The sequence below is a fragment of the Aulonocara sp. 'chitande type north' Nkhata Bay genome, linkage group LG3 (assembly GCF_057382095.1).
Source record: "Aulonocara sp. 'chitande type north' Nkhata Bay isolate Kocher_YH1m ecotype deep benthic linkage group LG3, A_spYH_male_GT1.1, whole genome shotgun sequence".
NCBI classification, from domain to species: Eukaryota; Metazoa; Chordata; class Actinopteri; order Cichliformes; family Cichlidae; genus Aulonocara; species Aulonocara sp. 'chitande type north' Nkhata Bay.
In genome coordinates, this window is record NC_141346.1 from 38,475,463 (window position 1) to 38,491,540 (window position 16,078).

Consider the following 16,078-nt stretch of genomic DNA (forward strand, 5'->3'; position numbering starts at 1 on the left):
AGGGAGGAGCCCCGCAGGACAATGAAGTAACCGTGTTATTAAAAATATTTCCGACACACCCCGACCTGGTGGGTGTGAGAAAGGGGTGTGGTCCTAAACCTTGCAAATGACTATTAAAGTAAAAGGAACCTGAGTTTGTTTACAGCTGAACTGTAGAGGGGTTTACATCGCTCCTCAGATTTTGACCTTTAAGTGTTATTTTAATCCATATTTATGACAACAGGCAGTTGTTTTTGGCCAGATATCGTTGTGTCAGTAGACTCAGTGAAAAAGAAATTGCTGAAAGAGCATTATGGTTAAATATCCAACATTATCTCAAACACGTCTGTCTCCTTGTCTGTGCACAAACTTAACAACACACACTGGCTGTTCGGTCTCCCTGGCAGGTGTGAGTGGAGTCTCTCTGTGACAAAAAGGGAGAGGAATATTTGATGACCAAGACGCAGAAACATGTATACATTATGTGAGTTTAGCCTGCAGTACTAGTGAAGTACTGACGTGAACACACAGCCTGAAATCACAACACTCGGTTGACGAATGCTTATTTTATGTTGTTTTCCTGCAGAGTGATGCAGAGTAAAAACAACTTTTTATTTTCAATGAGGGAAAAAATGTATATAAAGATAGAAAAGATACAAGTATTATGATCAATCTACAAATGTCTCACGTGAACTTATTAGTTTGCATCTATATGTAGAAATGATGGTTTACACTTTAAACCTCTGAGTTCCTCACACTGAGACTGTGAGGAACTCAGAGGTTTAAAGTGATATTGTTTTTAAATTTTGGGGAAAAACATCTGTAAAGCAACAAAGAAAGCTGGATTTGGGTCTTTAACCTTATTGGTAGCGTGCCCTCTGTCACACCTCAAATGGTGTGCTAAACCTTCGGCCAATAAGATTGAACATTAAAAGCACGTCTCCCACTCCTTTCTCCTCTTAAGCGTCTGCAGAGCTGCCTCTGCTCACTTCTACCCACTCTCGCTCCACAGCTTCCAGCATTTCTCTGTGAAGAAAGGCGAGCGGTAAGTCACACAGAGGAGAGAGAGCTGTTTGTTTCTGAACTGCATCAAGCGTGATTTTACTGGAGGAGGTAACTCTGAGGCTGAGCAGCAAACATCAGCAGGGGGTCGATGTTATCTCACTCTGACCATGAAATAGTTGATGCTCCACCACGGCGTTCGCTTTTATTCACTGTAAAGTGTCAGTTCACTGATGTGGTCGTAACATCTGAACTTGTTTTATGTAAATGGTGAATGGACTTATTCCCACTTTACTCATTCATTGCACATAAAGTGACATTTTTCAAGTTTTGTTGTTTCACTTTTAATTATTTGTTAATAATATAATTCAGCTGGATGGAGGCCAGACCACATGTTAAGCATAAATCCATCATTCAACATGCTGCATTTGAATACCTTAAATTAAAAAAAGTTTACTGAGTCTCTGAAATTAGGATTCAAAGCAGTCCTCTTAGAGGCCACAAGCCTTGGAGTCTTTCCATATCTTCAGGCTCTTTGTACGGAAACGTTTTCAGTGTTTCCAAAACAATCAGACTGAACTATGAGCACAATTACACATATTGCTGTTGCTGTTTGTTACACAGTTTAAGTTCTTTATAAAAGTAATAAAATGTAAAGCATTTAAAACAGACTTATAGACATGAATCTTTTCCACAAATATCACAAAGGTGATCACATAGAGACACAAGGTGTCAGTTCACTGATGCAGTTGTAAAGACTGAATGGTGAATGGAGAAGTACTTATACAGTAATATTTTTACTCTCAAAGCACTTGTGTGTAAATGTGTGTGTGTGCAGGATAAGGATTTTTGAATTTCTAACCTGGATACTCAGCATTTTAATGTCTGTTACTATGAGTTTAATAACAATATTTCTTTACAGCTGCCGTAAAAAAAGAAGAATCATGGTGAAAGCTAAGTCATGGGTAATGACTCAGCACTTTGACGGCTTCCCAAAGAAAAGCGACTTTGGGCTGAAGGTGGAGGAGCTCCCTGAGCCCAAAGATGGAGGCAAGATAGCTTTATTATTTCTATTTGCTTAAGGAGTTCATGCTCTTTTTTTATGTCAGGCTTTTAGCATCGAGCACTTTAAATGAGTTTACTTTTGTTTGCAGAGGTGCTTCTGGAAGCAGTGTTTCTCAGTGTTGACCCGTACATGAGGTGAGCAGAGAATATAGAGGATTTTAAAATATATTTTACATAGTAACACTGCTGATATGAATCTGTTGTAAAACACTGTTGACAGGCTGCTCAGCAAAATCCACATGAAGGAAGGAGGTGTGATGATTGGAGAACAAGTGGCCAAGTAAGTGTTTACCTGTTCGTATAATACGACAACGACTACTACTAATAATGTTTTCCTTTAGAGTGATCCAGAGTAAAAATCCAGCGTTTCCTGTGGGAAGCCACGTTGTGAGTGACAGCGGGTGGAGAACCCACACGCTCAGTGATGGGACCGGCCTCACTCCCATCCTGCCTGAGTGGCCTAAAGATGTGTCCCTGTCTCTGGCTCTGGGTGCCATCGGGATGCCCGGGTAAGACAGATTTAAGTAACTTGTATGGATCAAAGTCATTTTCTATTGGACGATAAATCATGGCAGGATGTTCTGACTTTTCCAGCAGGTAGATCGATGTGAAGTTTTATCAGCTGAATCTTAAATGCACATTGAGACAGGACATATTGGATTCATGTCAGTGATGTAAGACTTTGTTTACAGCAGCTTAAGGAGGTTTCAAGAAGTTACTGAGTTTTACTCTCATATGTGATCAGCATTGCATAAAAGAGTCCAATAAACCTTCTTAACAAATGCTGGTTAGGATGATTAATTTGGAAGAAACTGACATGGTTGATGATTATCATGACGATGAATGGCATTTCTAAGGTGTAAACTGATGCTAATAGACAATAGAGTGAATCATGGGCAGAAAAAAGTCTTCTTTTAAGAAAGTAAGTGGGTAAGTCAAATGTTTTGGCTTGCTGGTGAGCTGAAGTCACCATCTATGCACTTACTAATGACCCTTTGATGAACGTAATTAGAGTTTATATGAAGCTCAAAATTGAGGAAAAACAGCTGGATTTACTGTTTCTGTCTCTCTGCAGGCTGACGGCTGTTTATGGGATAGAAGACGTGTTGGGTCTAAAGGAGGGTGAGACCCTGCTGGTGAACGCTGCAGCTGGAGCGGTGGGCTCCGTGGTGGGACAGATCGCCAAGATCAAGGGCTGTAAGGTGGTGGGCTCAGCAGGCTCTGATGCCAAAGTGGTTTTTCTCAAAGAGCTGGGATTTGATGAGGCCTTCAACTACAAAACTGTGGGTTCCCTGGAGGAGGCTCTGAGGAAGGCTTCACCTGAAGGATACTTCTTTGAGAACGTGAGCAGTGGTGGTGCAGTTTCAAGCTTGCATGTAATATTTAATCACTGCTGAGCTCTTCTCTCAATCTTTGATTTTTAGGTGGGAGGTTCTTCTTCATTCATTGTCCTGCAGCAGATGAAGAACTTTGGAAGAATAGCTGTGTGTGGAAGTATCTCCACCTACAATGACAGTGAACCCCAGACAGGTGTGTTACTGCCCTAATTTACTTTTCCTTGTCAAAGACATGAGCTCAATACAGACTATTTCATAGGAAATAATAAAAATAATACTGAGACTGACTTATACATCTATACTAGATATTTCCTGGAAATTCATCTTTATAAAAGTGTAAATCTGGCTACACAACCAGTTTAAGGTTAAGCAACCTACTTTAAAGATAATATTTTCACAGAGCGGCCTTTAAGGTGTCGCAGATAAATACAACAAAATAAAACCAGTACCAAAAAGAAGATTTGAAAAACATAAATTTCACACCCAAGCCTCAACTCTTGCGGCCCAGTACCAAACGACTCACAGACCAGCCCGGGCATAGGGAACCCTGCCTTATGTGTCAGGAGTATCGGAGCCGTTGAGATGCATTTTTCTATAAATCGCGTATCTGTGGCTTTTAAACCCCAAAACACGATGCGCCAAAAATTGGTCCACCCCCAGGATCAGGTCCCCCGACACAAACAGAGTAACATAATGTACGCTGTCAAGTGCCAGGAGGATTGCCAGGATTTATACATCGGGGAACCCAAACAACGGATGGCACAACAGAGAAGAGCCACCTCATCAGGCCAGGACGCTGCAGTCTATTTGCACCTACAGGCCAGTGGACACTCTTTCAATGATGAGGATGTAACATCCTGGACAGGGAGGAACGCTGGTTTGAGCGCGGAGTCAAGGAGGCCGTTTACGTGAAAAGGGAAAGACCATCTCTGAATCAAGGAGGGGGCCTAAGGATACATCTGTCACCATCTGTGATTGCAGACATTCCCCAACTCTCTGTGAATGGTACTCATGGCCATTGATCAGTGGGCTTTGATCAATGAGCTATGATCAGTGGTTGTTGCTCAATGGTCATGACAATTTGCATATTAATGACCAAGGAACTGACCTCACAGCCCATTGTTCATTCAGTGGGCTGGTTTCAGTCATTGTGCGAGGTTGGAGAAACCTGCGGTCAGCTGAGACTGAAGAAGTCACTTGGATGAGCGATGAAACATTTCTCCCACTGAAAACACTTTGTCAAGATGAACAGAATCAACTTTCGGGGGTTTTTGAGCTAAAGATCCTCAGAGATAATGTGACTTGTTCATGTCCCTTTGATCCACCGACTACAGCAGGTTTTTATAGATTTTGGTGTTAAACTCTTTAATTAGGCCTACTAAACTGTAGGGCTTCATTATAGCTTTAACTGTATCTAAGTAGCACTCAGCAAAGGCGGAGACAGTGATATTATGGGATGGCCCTGGTTTCTTCCCATTTTCTACTAGAGGGAGATGTTGTCCTGCTGAAGACCCATAAGAGCTGTGGAGGCACACAGACAGTTATTTTAGATATGAACTGTAGTTTCATTGTTTCATTTTTCTCTTAAATGATCTGTATTTTAGGGCCGTACTCCTATTTCACTGTGATCCTGAAACAGCTGAAGATGGAGGGCTTCATATACAGCAGGTGGCAGCACAAGAACCATGAGACCCTCAAGAGACTGTTGGCGTGGGTGAAAGAGGTCAGCTATTTAGTCCTTTATCAAAGAGAAAAAGATATAAACATCAGTTACCTGTGTTTCTGTTGTGATGTATTGTATTTGTGATCTGTGTATTGTGCGTCCACAGGGCAAACTGCAGTGTCGGGAGCACGTCACAAAAGGCTTTGAAAACATGCCGGCTGCTTTTATGGGGATGCTGCAGGGAGAAAACACCGGCAAGGCCGTCGTCGCAGTCTGAAGAGTTCAATGCAAGAGAGCCAGCATTACTAATAACTGCCATTATTACACAATCTATCAATTAATGAAGGATTAATCAATAATCATAGAACACAATAATTTCACATTAATATTTCAACTTCTTGATTAGTTTTGTAATCACAGTCATATCAAAGATTAAAGCAACGCTGGGATTTAATCTCATAGTTTAGTCATTCAAAGAAATGTGATTTCTAATCTAAACAGCATTACTTCATAACAGATCAGTAAAACTATGTCTGAACTGTTTCTGGTCTGAAACATTTTAATGTGTAGTTTTCAAATATGTCTTTACAAGGAGGAAAGTGGTGATCAAGGCTTTTGCTCTGTTGTGGTGAACAGTGTGGATTTACTACAACATAACTGACCAAGTGCTTTGTATTGTCTGGAAGTCTGAGGACAATAAAGTTTTTTCTTTTACCCTGATCCTTGTGGCTTCAGACTATCTATCTATCGATCTATGTATCGATTGCAGATAAAGTGACATATTTCATATTTTCTCATGGAGAAATCCACCAGGAAGCAGCTCAGACCAACTCTTTTGACATTAAACCACATTTTTCCCCTCTTGGTTCAACGTACTACATTGAATACATCTACAAAAACTAATAATTCATTTTTAATAGCTTAGAAGCATCAGCAGAATTAAAAGAAGTCCTCTTAGAGGCCACAAGCTTGTGTGTCAAACTGAATTTTGGAGGTGCTTTGGAGGGGTTCGTATATGCGTGCCGAGAGAATAATTAAACAATTGTATTTTAAAACAGACAAAGAACCACACATCTAGCAAGATCTCCTTCTCAATAACAATCAAACAGAGGACATGTCTGCCCAAATACTAAATAAATAATTAACTCCAAAGTATATAACAAATAGAACATGTAAAAGAAAAAAAATGCACAGAGGATATATTTTCTGATATTTTATAACCGTATGACCTTCTACGCAAAAGCAATAACATGTGTAGAATTCCTCAAAAAAATGTATAGACAGCTACATTCACCCTGGGGGGAAACTAGTGAGGAAGACCATCAGGACCAGGCTGGTTTCCTGGGTCCAGAGGTCCTTTTATTTCATCACAGCTGTCCTGTGCCAGAAGTTCTGTTGACCCATGAGAGAGGCTTCATTTCAGAAACATCAGGAAGACTAAAGCTCGTTGCAGGGATCAAGGAGAAACTCCTGTTCATCACCACCAGCTCCCTCACAGGGAAATCTTCAGCACTCCACTGTAGACCTGCCCCAGAAGATGGTTAATCTCAGCATTTCATGAACACTGTGATGGAGGCCTTTGGTTTGTGTCATGGTAGAAGTACTTAGATAATCCTCAGAGGCTCCGGACTTTTACATAAAGATATATTCAGTCCTGTAGGAAGTTATATATTTAAATAGATAGTATCCTCTCTGGTTACTCTGGTATGGATGACTCTGGATTACTGATAAATAACACACTATTAACAAAAAACACTATGAAAGAATTCCAGATCAGAAGTTTTTAGTTCAATATACAAGTGACCTTCAACCTTTGACCTCCATAAGGTATTATTTAATTGTATCAACCCCCCCCCCCCCCCAAAAAAAAACAACAAAAAAACCAAACAAACAAAAAAAACATCATGTCCTCATGCAGCTGAGTGTATTCAGTGTTGAAAATAGAAGCTGTGCAGGTCTGAGATCAGCAACTTTCTGAAATACCAAACTGAGGTCCTGTTAATGCTGATATATAGTGACACAGTTACATGCATGATTAGTCCATTTGACTTTGTCAGTTAATTAATGTGTAATTAATTAATTACATGTGTAATAAATATTTATTTAATTAACTGACTCAACTCAGTTTATTTGAGTTTGCTTGAATAAGAAAAACTAAGTAAGCTGAAAATTTTGCTTTTTAGTGGTAGAATGTAACTAAGTACATTTACTCTGTAGAGAAACGGACAGAGGGCAGGATCCATTCAGCGGAATGATAAAATTATATGGTTTGAAAATGCCATGTCACTGCTTTCCTCCTTCCGCACACAGATCTAGTGATGGTAAATTTGATTCTTTTTACTGATTCGAGTTTTAATGAGTCACTCACCAAAGTGAATCGATTTTTTGAGTCATTTGATTCACTGAGTCAGTCGACCAGAGAGTGCAAAAAAATGTACATTTTCACTCAAATTTAATTTGTTTCTCTTTTCATGTAAATCCTACTGCTAAGATGAATGATTCTAAAAAAAAACAAACAAACAATTTTATAGAGCAAAAAAGAGCAAAAACATTTCTAAAATTCTGTTTACATTATACATGCTTCCCTTAGGCAGCATCATTAGAAGACATAGCATACATTTTCACTGCTATGCAGATGACACCCAGCTCTATCTGTCCATGAAGCCAGTAGAGTTGGATGTCTCGAGACCGGTCTTGCACTTTTACGTGGTCTTGGTCTCATCTTGGTCTCGACTGACTTTTGTCTTGGTCTCGGTCTTGGTCTCGCTGTTTCGGTCTTGCGTTTTCAAATCGACATAGTGTTCGGGAGATTTGGAGTCAACCATCAGCGGAGCGGGGGGTGGCTTACTGGGCTTAAGCCCGGGTCATTTTTTCAGAAGCATGGGGTCTTTTGGAGTGTAATTTGTTAGCTAGATGCCTGACTGACAACTGTATAAAACAAAAACAACACACGAAGCACAGAGCGCACCGTCGTAAATTCCCCCTAATTTTGGTATGATCCGAGCTCAGGCACTAGGCGACTGAGCACAGCACCCATGTGAGCGAGGGGGGAGAAGCTGCTGCCTGCGAGTTTGCTGCAGACAGAGGAGAGCTTAAGTTTGACCAGGTACCAAAGCAAATCATTCGTACTGAACTAATAATGTAAATATGACGGTGTATCACAAAAGATTGATATCAAACTGATCACTTGGTTGCGTTACTTGCTCTTCGAGTGAATCAACAAATGGATAAATAAAAAGCCGAACAGCAATGCTGATTTTTTAGAGTCTTAGCTTACATTTCATATTTTCAGTTGTTACCCTCCACAGCTAAACAAACTCTCTAAATCGGTTTCAGTTGTGTACTGATGAACACAACAATGGACATAAGGAGCTTCTTTCAAAGAAAAAACTCAGGTAGATGTTATTTTATATATTATGCTTCGGATGTTGTTCAGTATATCTATGCAAAACAAGAGGAATTTCAATACACAGCAGTATATTCACAGTTTAAACCAGATATTTACATACACTTTATGGAGAAAACATAAAAACTTTTTTTTACTGTTAAACATCAATTTAGAGTAAACTTTTGTTTTAGATAAATAAATGTTGAAGTATCTTTTGAATTAGTTAAATGTCAGAATAAAAAGAGGGAGCTGTCTACTTTAATCACTTTCATCAAATTTAGGAGCACATATACACTAAGTTTATTGTTAATTAATAAGAAACTCCAGACGATTCCATTCTGAGCTGAAGAAGCTTCTGACAGGTTAGTAGAGTCCATGTGAGTAAATTGGTGGCACAGCTGTGGATGCATATAAGGAAAAACACAGAGCCTGTTTCTGTGACATGGGAACATCAAGAGATGTCAACCAAAACACCAGGAAAAGAACTGTGGAGCTCCATAAGTGTGGCTCAATTTTGAATACAATTTGGTGCCATTTGCAATTAAGAAATACAGATAATTTCTCTCTTTACTCTTAAAGTTAAACCCTTCTTTGGCCCTGGGACCATTTTTGGTCCCTTTAGTTTTTCAGTTACAAGCCATTTGCACTGTGTTGAATGGAATATAGCCAAATTCTCTAAAAAAAAGTTTGGCATAATTTCATTTCAAAATTCAAGTCTGACTTCCTTAAATTAGCTTCAGTGGCTAAGCTAACAATACACATCCTCTTAGAGCCCTAGGGACCATTTTTGGCCCATTGACTTCCATTATAAACGCTATTTTTCACTGCAGAATTATTACCGTTAATGTCTTGGTGATTACTTATGTTTCCGTTTCGTTTTGGTCTATGAGCCTTAGAGTTGTAATTTTTTTATTTGTCCACCGGGTGGCGCCCTTGCTCCACATTTGATCCCTGCTGGAAAACAGCGGGCTGCTTGGAGAGGGTGCATTTTTTTTTAGTCAACAGGAAATGACGTATTTGTTGTCACGTGGTATCGGACGTGTGGGCTGGAAAAAGCAGTCCCCGGTGATCGTGCCCCGGTGATCGTCGCGACTTACCCCGGCAACATGCACTTATTTCGGCCTAGAGGAGGAGCATTTGCCGCCTGGAGACCATTTTCTGGTCCTGAAAAAAAAAAAAAAAGGCGATCGAAATGACTGTTGGTGCCAATCTTTAGTCCATCTAAAGGCCTAATTATAATAACAAACAAATATTACTTCAAATGGTTTTTTTGGAAAATATTTAGTTTTTTGTTTTTTGGGGCTAAAAAACAGGGCGCTCATGTAATAAAACTGGGATTTAAAGGGTTAAAACAACGAAAATATAATTAAAACTTTATATGAATATTTCAGGGAGAAGTAGTTTTAAAAGACTGACCAATTTAAAGTGGAAAAAAATATGAATATATAATCTTTTTATTGCACTTTTGGGGCGGGACCATTTTTGGTCCCCAGGGCTCTAAAGGGATGCATTTTTAAGGGCCATCCAGGGTTAACAACTATGTTTTTTATATTTATCAATCTAAAAAAATAAACATTTTGTCTGATTTGATGTTACAATTAAAAAAGTGTTTTTATCTGAAGAGTACATAAATATCTGGTTTCAACTGTATATTTGATGATGTTGGTGTTTGGCTTGATTGTCAGAGGGAGAGAGAGGAGCAGAGATGAACAAGAGCGGGTGAGACACACATGTTAGTCAAATGGTTGTTTACCAAAAGTATCACCGTATCATAGGTCCTCATGTATCTCGTACCTAGTGTTTCTTTTTAGGTTTGTTATTTTTCAAATTCTATATTTATTAAGTTATGCAGGCTTGTTTGCACAACAAGGCTAAATAATTATATAAACTTTTCTCAATCTAAATATTGTACTTTGGTAGAATTAAAAAATAAGTGTAGTGCAGGTCTATGATGATTTTTAGTGCTACTATCATCTAGTTCTGTTTCTGATTCTGTCTTGGTTAAGTCCTCAGTAGTCCTGATTTTGAACTGTTGTAGTCCTGTTTTAATTCCGGATCAGTTCTGGGTCTGGTTGAATTGGGGTTTAGTCCCTGTGTCTTGATACAGCCCTGACTTTGTTCTGCCTTGCTGCTTAATTAAAAACCTAGCTTAAGGTGTGATATATTGATATATTTTTTCCTATATGAAGTCATTCTTTTTTGAACAAAACTCAAAACAGAGCCTATTGATCTCAGTCATTTCTACCCCCCCCCCAAAAAAAAAAAAAAAAAGAAAAGAAAAAAATCCCACATGCATACCACCCTTTAGGGCTAAGCCCCGGGTGTTTCAAATGTCTGGCTCCGCCTCTGAGCAACGTGGATGAGTCAGTTGGGCTTGTGAATCATGATTCATGAGTCAGTAAAGTGATTCTCGAGTATTGAACGATTCGTTCATGATTCGCGCATCACTACACAGATCAGTCCACATGTTCATGGCAGCTACTTTTTTATGGGCTATGCTGAGCAAACCTGGATGCAGCAGGAGAAGCTTCAGCTCAAGAGATTGTTTGATTCTACACTGATTTGGTGAGTAAATATTTACTCTTACTCAGTTTATAAACTTCCTAGCTGGCCAGTGTTAGCCTAGCGTTCATATCACTAATACCCTGTTTACATGCTGCCTCTCAGCTCATGTTACTTAAAAATTAACCCTACAGCGTTAAAAACCTTATATAAAAATCTCTCAGTGAAATGTATTGTTGTTCGTTTATAATGGAAAAGTGAGATTTGCAGCCATTAGATAAGAGCCTAAACTCTTCCTGAATGTGCAGCTGTTAACGTCAAATCTTAACATAAGCAAACTGCTTTTAGATTTAACCAATATTTCATTTGTTAAAAATTGTGCTTAGATACGAGTTTTATTGTGAAAGTGAAACGCCGTAAAACAGATTAGTGGCCTGGTAAATGGTAAAATCTAGTTTGGCTTTATATTTGAAAATAAAGTTATTAGCTTGTCCTTCTAAAGAAATAACAAGGTAGCTTGTGTTAAATAGAAACACTGCCACATGCTTTACCTGGTCATTGGCCTTATTAGAAACTTAATATATTGGAAGCTAGCTTTTAATAAGTATGTGATAATTACATTTAATTTAGGTGGTCTCTCTTTTCTTTGCCTAAAGTGTTTGGAAAAAAGTAGTAGAAGACATCAACTCTTCTTCTGTGTTTTTTTCTCTCATTATTGTTGTTAATGCAACTTAAAGAAAGGGAGACAAAGGTGAGGTTTTCAGGGCACCAGAGAAAGTTTTTGGCAGACTGTAAACCATCAATGGTGGATAATATGCTTGTAGGAGCCATATGAGTTGTTCCTGTTTGACTAAGTGGGTTGGTTTAAATGGACTCACTGTATTGGTGCACGGGTGTGGGGCGTGTCTCATGGGTGTGGTAGATGATAAATGTGGTTGCACTCACCTGTTCACGCCACCTGATGTTGATGAGCAGAAAGGTAGGGTGAGCATGAGGCAAAACTTTCTGTTGGCCGCAGCTTGAATGATTTTGATGTATTTTAACTGGAACGTAATGGTTTTTGTATATTTGTGCACTAATTGATACCATAGACCAAGTTGTAATTTGACATAGTAGTTAGTGCAGTTATTGGTGAGTTGCAGTTATTTGTTTGTGCAATCTGTGCATTTGTTTAATAGTTAATCCCAGGCACTGATTTGTATATTGGACAGTTGCATGTGGAATAAAAGGAGCAAATGGTACAGAAGTGTATTTTATGTGTTTATTGTTGCGTGTCATCTGTGTCCTCATGTTTAGCCTGCCGCGGCCATTGGTTGGTTGAGCCGCAACAATGCTGACGTGAAGTCTGGATAAATAAAGGTAGTACCACATACACAGTATTACACCGAGTAAATGTGTAATAAAAATAGTTATTCTTTAGCTTTTTCATTAAACTTGTATTTGCACAGTTCTGGATGACACAGCATTTCTGTCCTTTGAGTTTGATAACACTAAAGGAAAATCTTTTTTGCAGCTGCCATAAAGAGAAGAATCATGGTCAAAGCTAAGTCATGGGTAATGACTAAGTATTTTGATGGCTTCCCAAAGAAAAGCAACTTTGGGTTGAAGGTGGAGGAACTCCCTGAGCCCAAAGATGGAGGTAAGGCGAGTTTGTTTCTTCTCTTTACTTATGGCTTGAGCAGGAATGCATGCTCTTTAGTGTTTCTTAAAAATTACACACGTAGCGCTTTAAATGTGTGCGCTTCTGTTTGCAGAGGTGCTACTGGAAGCGGTGTTTCTCAGTGTTGACCCATACATGAGGTGGGAAGAGAACAGAACAACTTATTTCAGTTATTTTCATTATAATTAAGACTTCTGATAAAAATACTTTGTTGTTCTCAAAAGCTAAAACATATCCTCTATAACACATTGCTGGTCTCAACAGGTTGTTCAGCAAAATCAGCATGAAGGAGGGAGATGTGATGATTGGAAGTCAAGTAGCCAAGTACGAAACACAAATGGTAAAATGGCCTGTATTTGTATAGCGCTTAGTCCCTAAGGACCCCAAAGCACTTTACACTACATTCAGTCATCCACACATTGGTGATGGCAAGCTACATTGTAGCCACAGCCACCCTGGGGCGCACTGACAGAGGCGAGGCTGCCGGACACTGGCGCCACCGGGCCCTCTGACCACCACCAGTAGGCAACGGGTGAAGTGTCTTGCCCAAGGACACAACGACTGAGACTGTCCAAGCCGGGGCTCAAACCAGCAACCTTCCGATTACAAGGCGAACTGCCAACTCTTGCCACGATCACCCACACACTAACGGTCGGAAACTCCTTTTATCTGTTGTGATGTGATTCTGATGTGTACTGAAAAATGAAACCGCGATCATCTGCTGTTTATTACCAAAGCTATGTAGAGGCTATGTTGTAAGGCTCTACATAGATTCAGTGGAGAAGCATAGATCGGGTAAAGAGTTCAGAAAAACTCTGAGCAAAATGCTGGAAAATTGATGTGGGTGAACTGATTTGCAGTTCTACACTGATTAAAGCAGTCAGTCAAAAACAGTGGACTAATGAAAACAAAGGAACTACAACAGAGCACATTACCGAGGCTGCCATCCATCTTCAATAATATTTGCTTACAGTTTTTGATGATTGAACCTAAGGTGAATTTAGATAAGTGCTCAGATTCATTTTAGTGTGGCTGTTGAGTAAATTGCACTTTAACCTGATGACCTTCTTTAGCAACACTTGCCAAATTATTGCTTTGTACTCAATGTACCTGCCACTGGGACGAACTTCAAGACAAACGCAATAAGTCCGACTGCAGTACCTTCACAGTCCACCAGGGGTGCTTGGTCCACACTTTGGGAATCACTGCTGTGGGCCGGCTATTTCCAAAAACAAGGCTGCCCTCTATTGGCCAGGAAAAAGAATACAACATTAAGGCACTGGCTTTATTTTCAGACCTGGAATTTACATCTCTTTTTAGAGGCTATGATAGACAGACGTGACAGATATCCCATCCTGCCTGAGTGGCCTAAAGATGTGTCCCTGTCTCTGGCTCTGGGTGCCATCGGGATGCCCGGGTAAGACAGATTTAAGTCACCTGCATGGATCATATGAATTTAGCATTTTAAAGTTCATTTGCTCTTAGTTCACAGCTAAAAGTGCTAATAGACAACAGAGTTAGTAATAAGCAGAAATAGCCTTTTAAGAAAAAGTAGGAATTTCCAGGTGTTTTCTCTTGCTTGTGAGCTGAAGTCATTATACATGCACTAATTAATTACCTTTAAAAAAAAAAAAGTAATTAGAGTTTATATGAAGCCCAAAGAGTTTTAAGTCCAAAATGAAACAAAACAGCTGGATTTACTGTTTCTGTTTCTCTGCAGAGTGACGGCTGTTTATGGGATAGAAGAAGTGTTGGGACTCCAGAAAGGTGAGACCCTGCTGGTGAACGCTGCAGCTGGAGCGGTGGGCTCCGTGGTGGGACAGATCGCCAAGATCAAGGGCTGTAAGGTGGTGGGCTCGGCAGGCTCTGATGCCAAAGTGGCTTACCTCAAAGAGCTGGGATTTGATGAGGCCTTCAACTACAAAACTGTGGGTTCCCTGGAGGAGGCTCTGAGGAAGGCTTCACCTGAAGGATACGATTGCTTCTTTGAGAACGTGAGCAGTGGTGGTGCAGTTTCAAGCTTGCATGTAATATTTAATCACTGCTGAGCTCTTCTCTCGATCTTTGATTTTTAGGTGGGAGGCCCTTCTTCATTCATTGTCTTGCAGCAGATGAAGAACTTTGGAAGAATAGCTGTGTGTGGAAGTATCTCCACCTACAATGACAGTGAACCCCAGACAGGTGTGTTACTGCCCTAATTTACTTTTTATTTTCAAAAATCTTGAAGGTTTTCTGACTTTACCTTCAGACAGGATCTGCACCACAGCACAAGGAATATACATTTAAAGTAGTACTGCAAGAGGAAATCCTTCAAGTTTTAACAACCTTTCCATATTAGTGAAATTCAGTCAACACACTCACAGCAATGTCTCAGGTATTAATGCCTTTTTCCACTAGAGGGAGCTGCTGCACTGCTGAAGATCCCTAATAGCTGTGGCGCCACAAGACAGTCAAAGACATAAATTGTTGTTTCCTTGGAGTTTATGTTAAAGTCATATTTTTATTTTGAACTATCTTTCTTTTAGGGCTGTACCCCTATGTCATTATGATCATCAAGGAACTGAAGATGGAGGGCTTCTTGATAACCAGGTGGCAGCACAAGCACCCTGAAACCCTTAGGAGACTCTTGGCATGGGTGAAAGAGGTTAGTTATTTAGTTTTTATGATGCTGGATGATTTCCTTTAAGTAAACATATACACTTATTTCTGATCCGTTTAATGTGTGTGCACAGGGCAAACTGCGGTGTCGGGAGCACGTCACAAAAGGCTTTGAAAACATGCCGGCTGCTTTTATGGGGATGATGCGGGGAGAAAACATTGGCAAGGCCGTCGTCGCAGTCTGAGGAGAAACAAGAGTTCAATGCAAGAGAGCCAGCATTACTAATAACTGATATAATTTTAAACAACCTTACATATGAATGACAGATTTAGTAATAAATTGTTATATTCACAATAAGCCACTGTGGTTTAGTCTGTTTTATAGCGATTGACTGAGACTGATAACAACAAATGATAAATGCACCCTGAAACACCAGCAGTGGTTGTTTAACTTGTTAGGTTTTGGTGATTTGCACAGTGCTGCCATCCTCATCGTCCAGGAGAAAGTGCGTCGCAGAGGGCAGTTTCACTGATGAAGAGAGAAAGAGTTGATGGCTCTGTGCACAGGATTCTTATTCTGTCACGTAAGCAAATCCCAGGGTAAGACGTGGAGCTCTGTAGCTGCTGCATTCATTCATCATTCCATGTGCTCATGTTTTAGACTGCAATTACTCCTGTTTGATCAGGAAACAGGCTGTATTTTTAGATGGCCATTAGAATTTCATAAGGTTGTGTTGAGGGTGAGCTCCATGGTTACACATGCTGCTGTAAATCTGTTATAGTCATTTATAGTACCAGGACTCTGTGCACCTACAGGGCTAAGAGTTTTCTATGCATCTGGGGGTCCTAGGCCTATATAGGCAACTGCCAAAACACTAATGAGT

General features: G+C 39.9%; 2 protein-coding genes across 3 annotated transcripts; both read left to right on the forward strand.

Moving 5' to 3' along the window:
* Positions 1 to 983: 983 nt before the first annotated feature.
* Positions 984 to 5,760, forward strand: LOC147335581 (prostaglandin reductase 1-like). 2 transcript variants are annotated; one of them, XM_086279956.1, is made up of 9 exons: positions 984 to 1,024; positions 1,904 to 2,031; positions 2,136 to 2,181; positions 2,267 to 2,326; positions 2,388 to 2,555; positions 3,122 to 3,389; positions 3,471 to 3,576; positions 4,988 to 5,106; positions 5,213 to 5,760. In XM_086279956.1, exons 2-9 carry the CDS (start codon positions 1,926 to 1,928, stop codon positions 5,321 to 5,323), a joined length of 984 nt encoding a protein of 327 aa, XP_086136082.1. In that variant the 5' UTR covers positions 984 to 1,024; positions 1,904 to 1,925; the 3' UTR covers positions 5,324 to 5,760. The 2 variants fall into 2 exon arrangements, with proteins under 2 accessions (XP_086136082.1, XP_086136072.1); XM_086279946.1 differs by lacking the exon at positions 984 to 1,024 and having other exon boundaries at positions 1,747 to 2,031.
* A 6,120-nt stretch (positions 5,761 to 11,880) lies between these two features.
* LOC147335582 (prostaglandin reductase 1-like) lies at positions 11,881 to 15,604 on the forward strand. Its single transcript, XM_086279983.1, has 10 exons — positions 11,881 to 11,915; positions 12,233 to 12,295; positions 12,450 to 12,575; positions 12,691 to 12,736; positions 12,861 to 12,936; positions 13,859 to 14,013; positions 14,317 to 14,590; positions 14,672 to 14,777; positions 15,122 to 15,240; positions 15,329 to 15,604. Exons 3-10 carry the CDS (start codon positions 12,470 to 12,472, stop codon positions 15,437 to 15,439), a joined length of 993 nt encoding a protein of 330 aa, XP_086136109.1. The 5' UTR covers positions 11,881 to 11,915; positions 12,233 to 12,295; positions 12,450 to 12,469; the 3' UTR covers positions 15,440 to 15,604.
* The last annotated feature ends 474 nt before the right edge of the window (positions 15,605 to 16,078 follow it).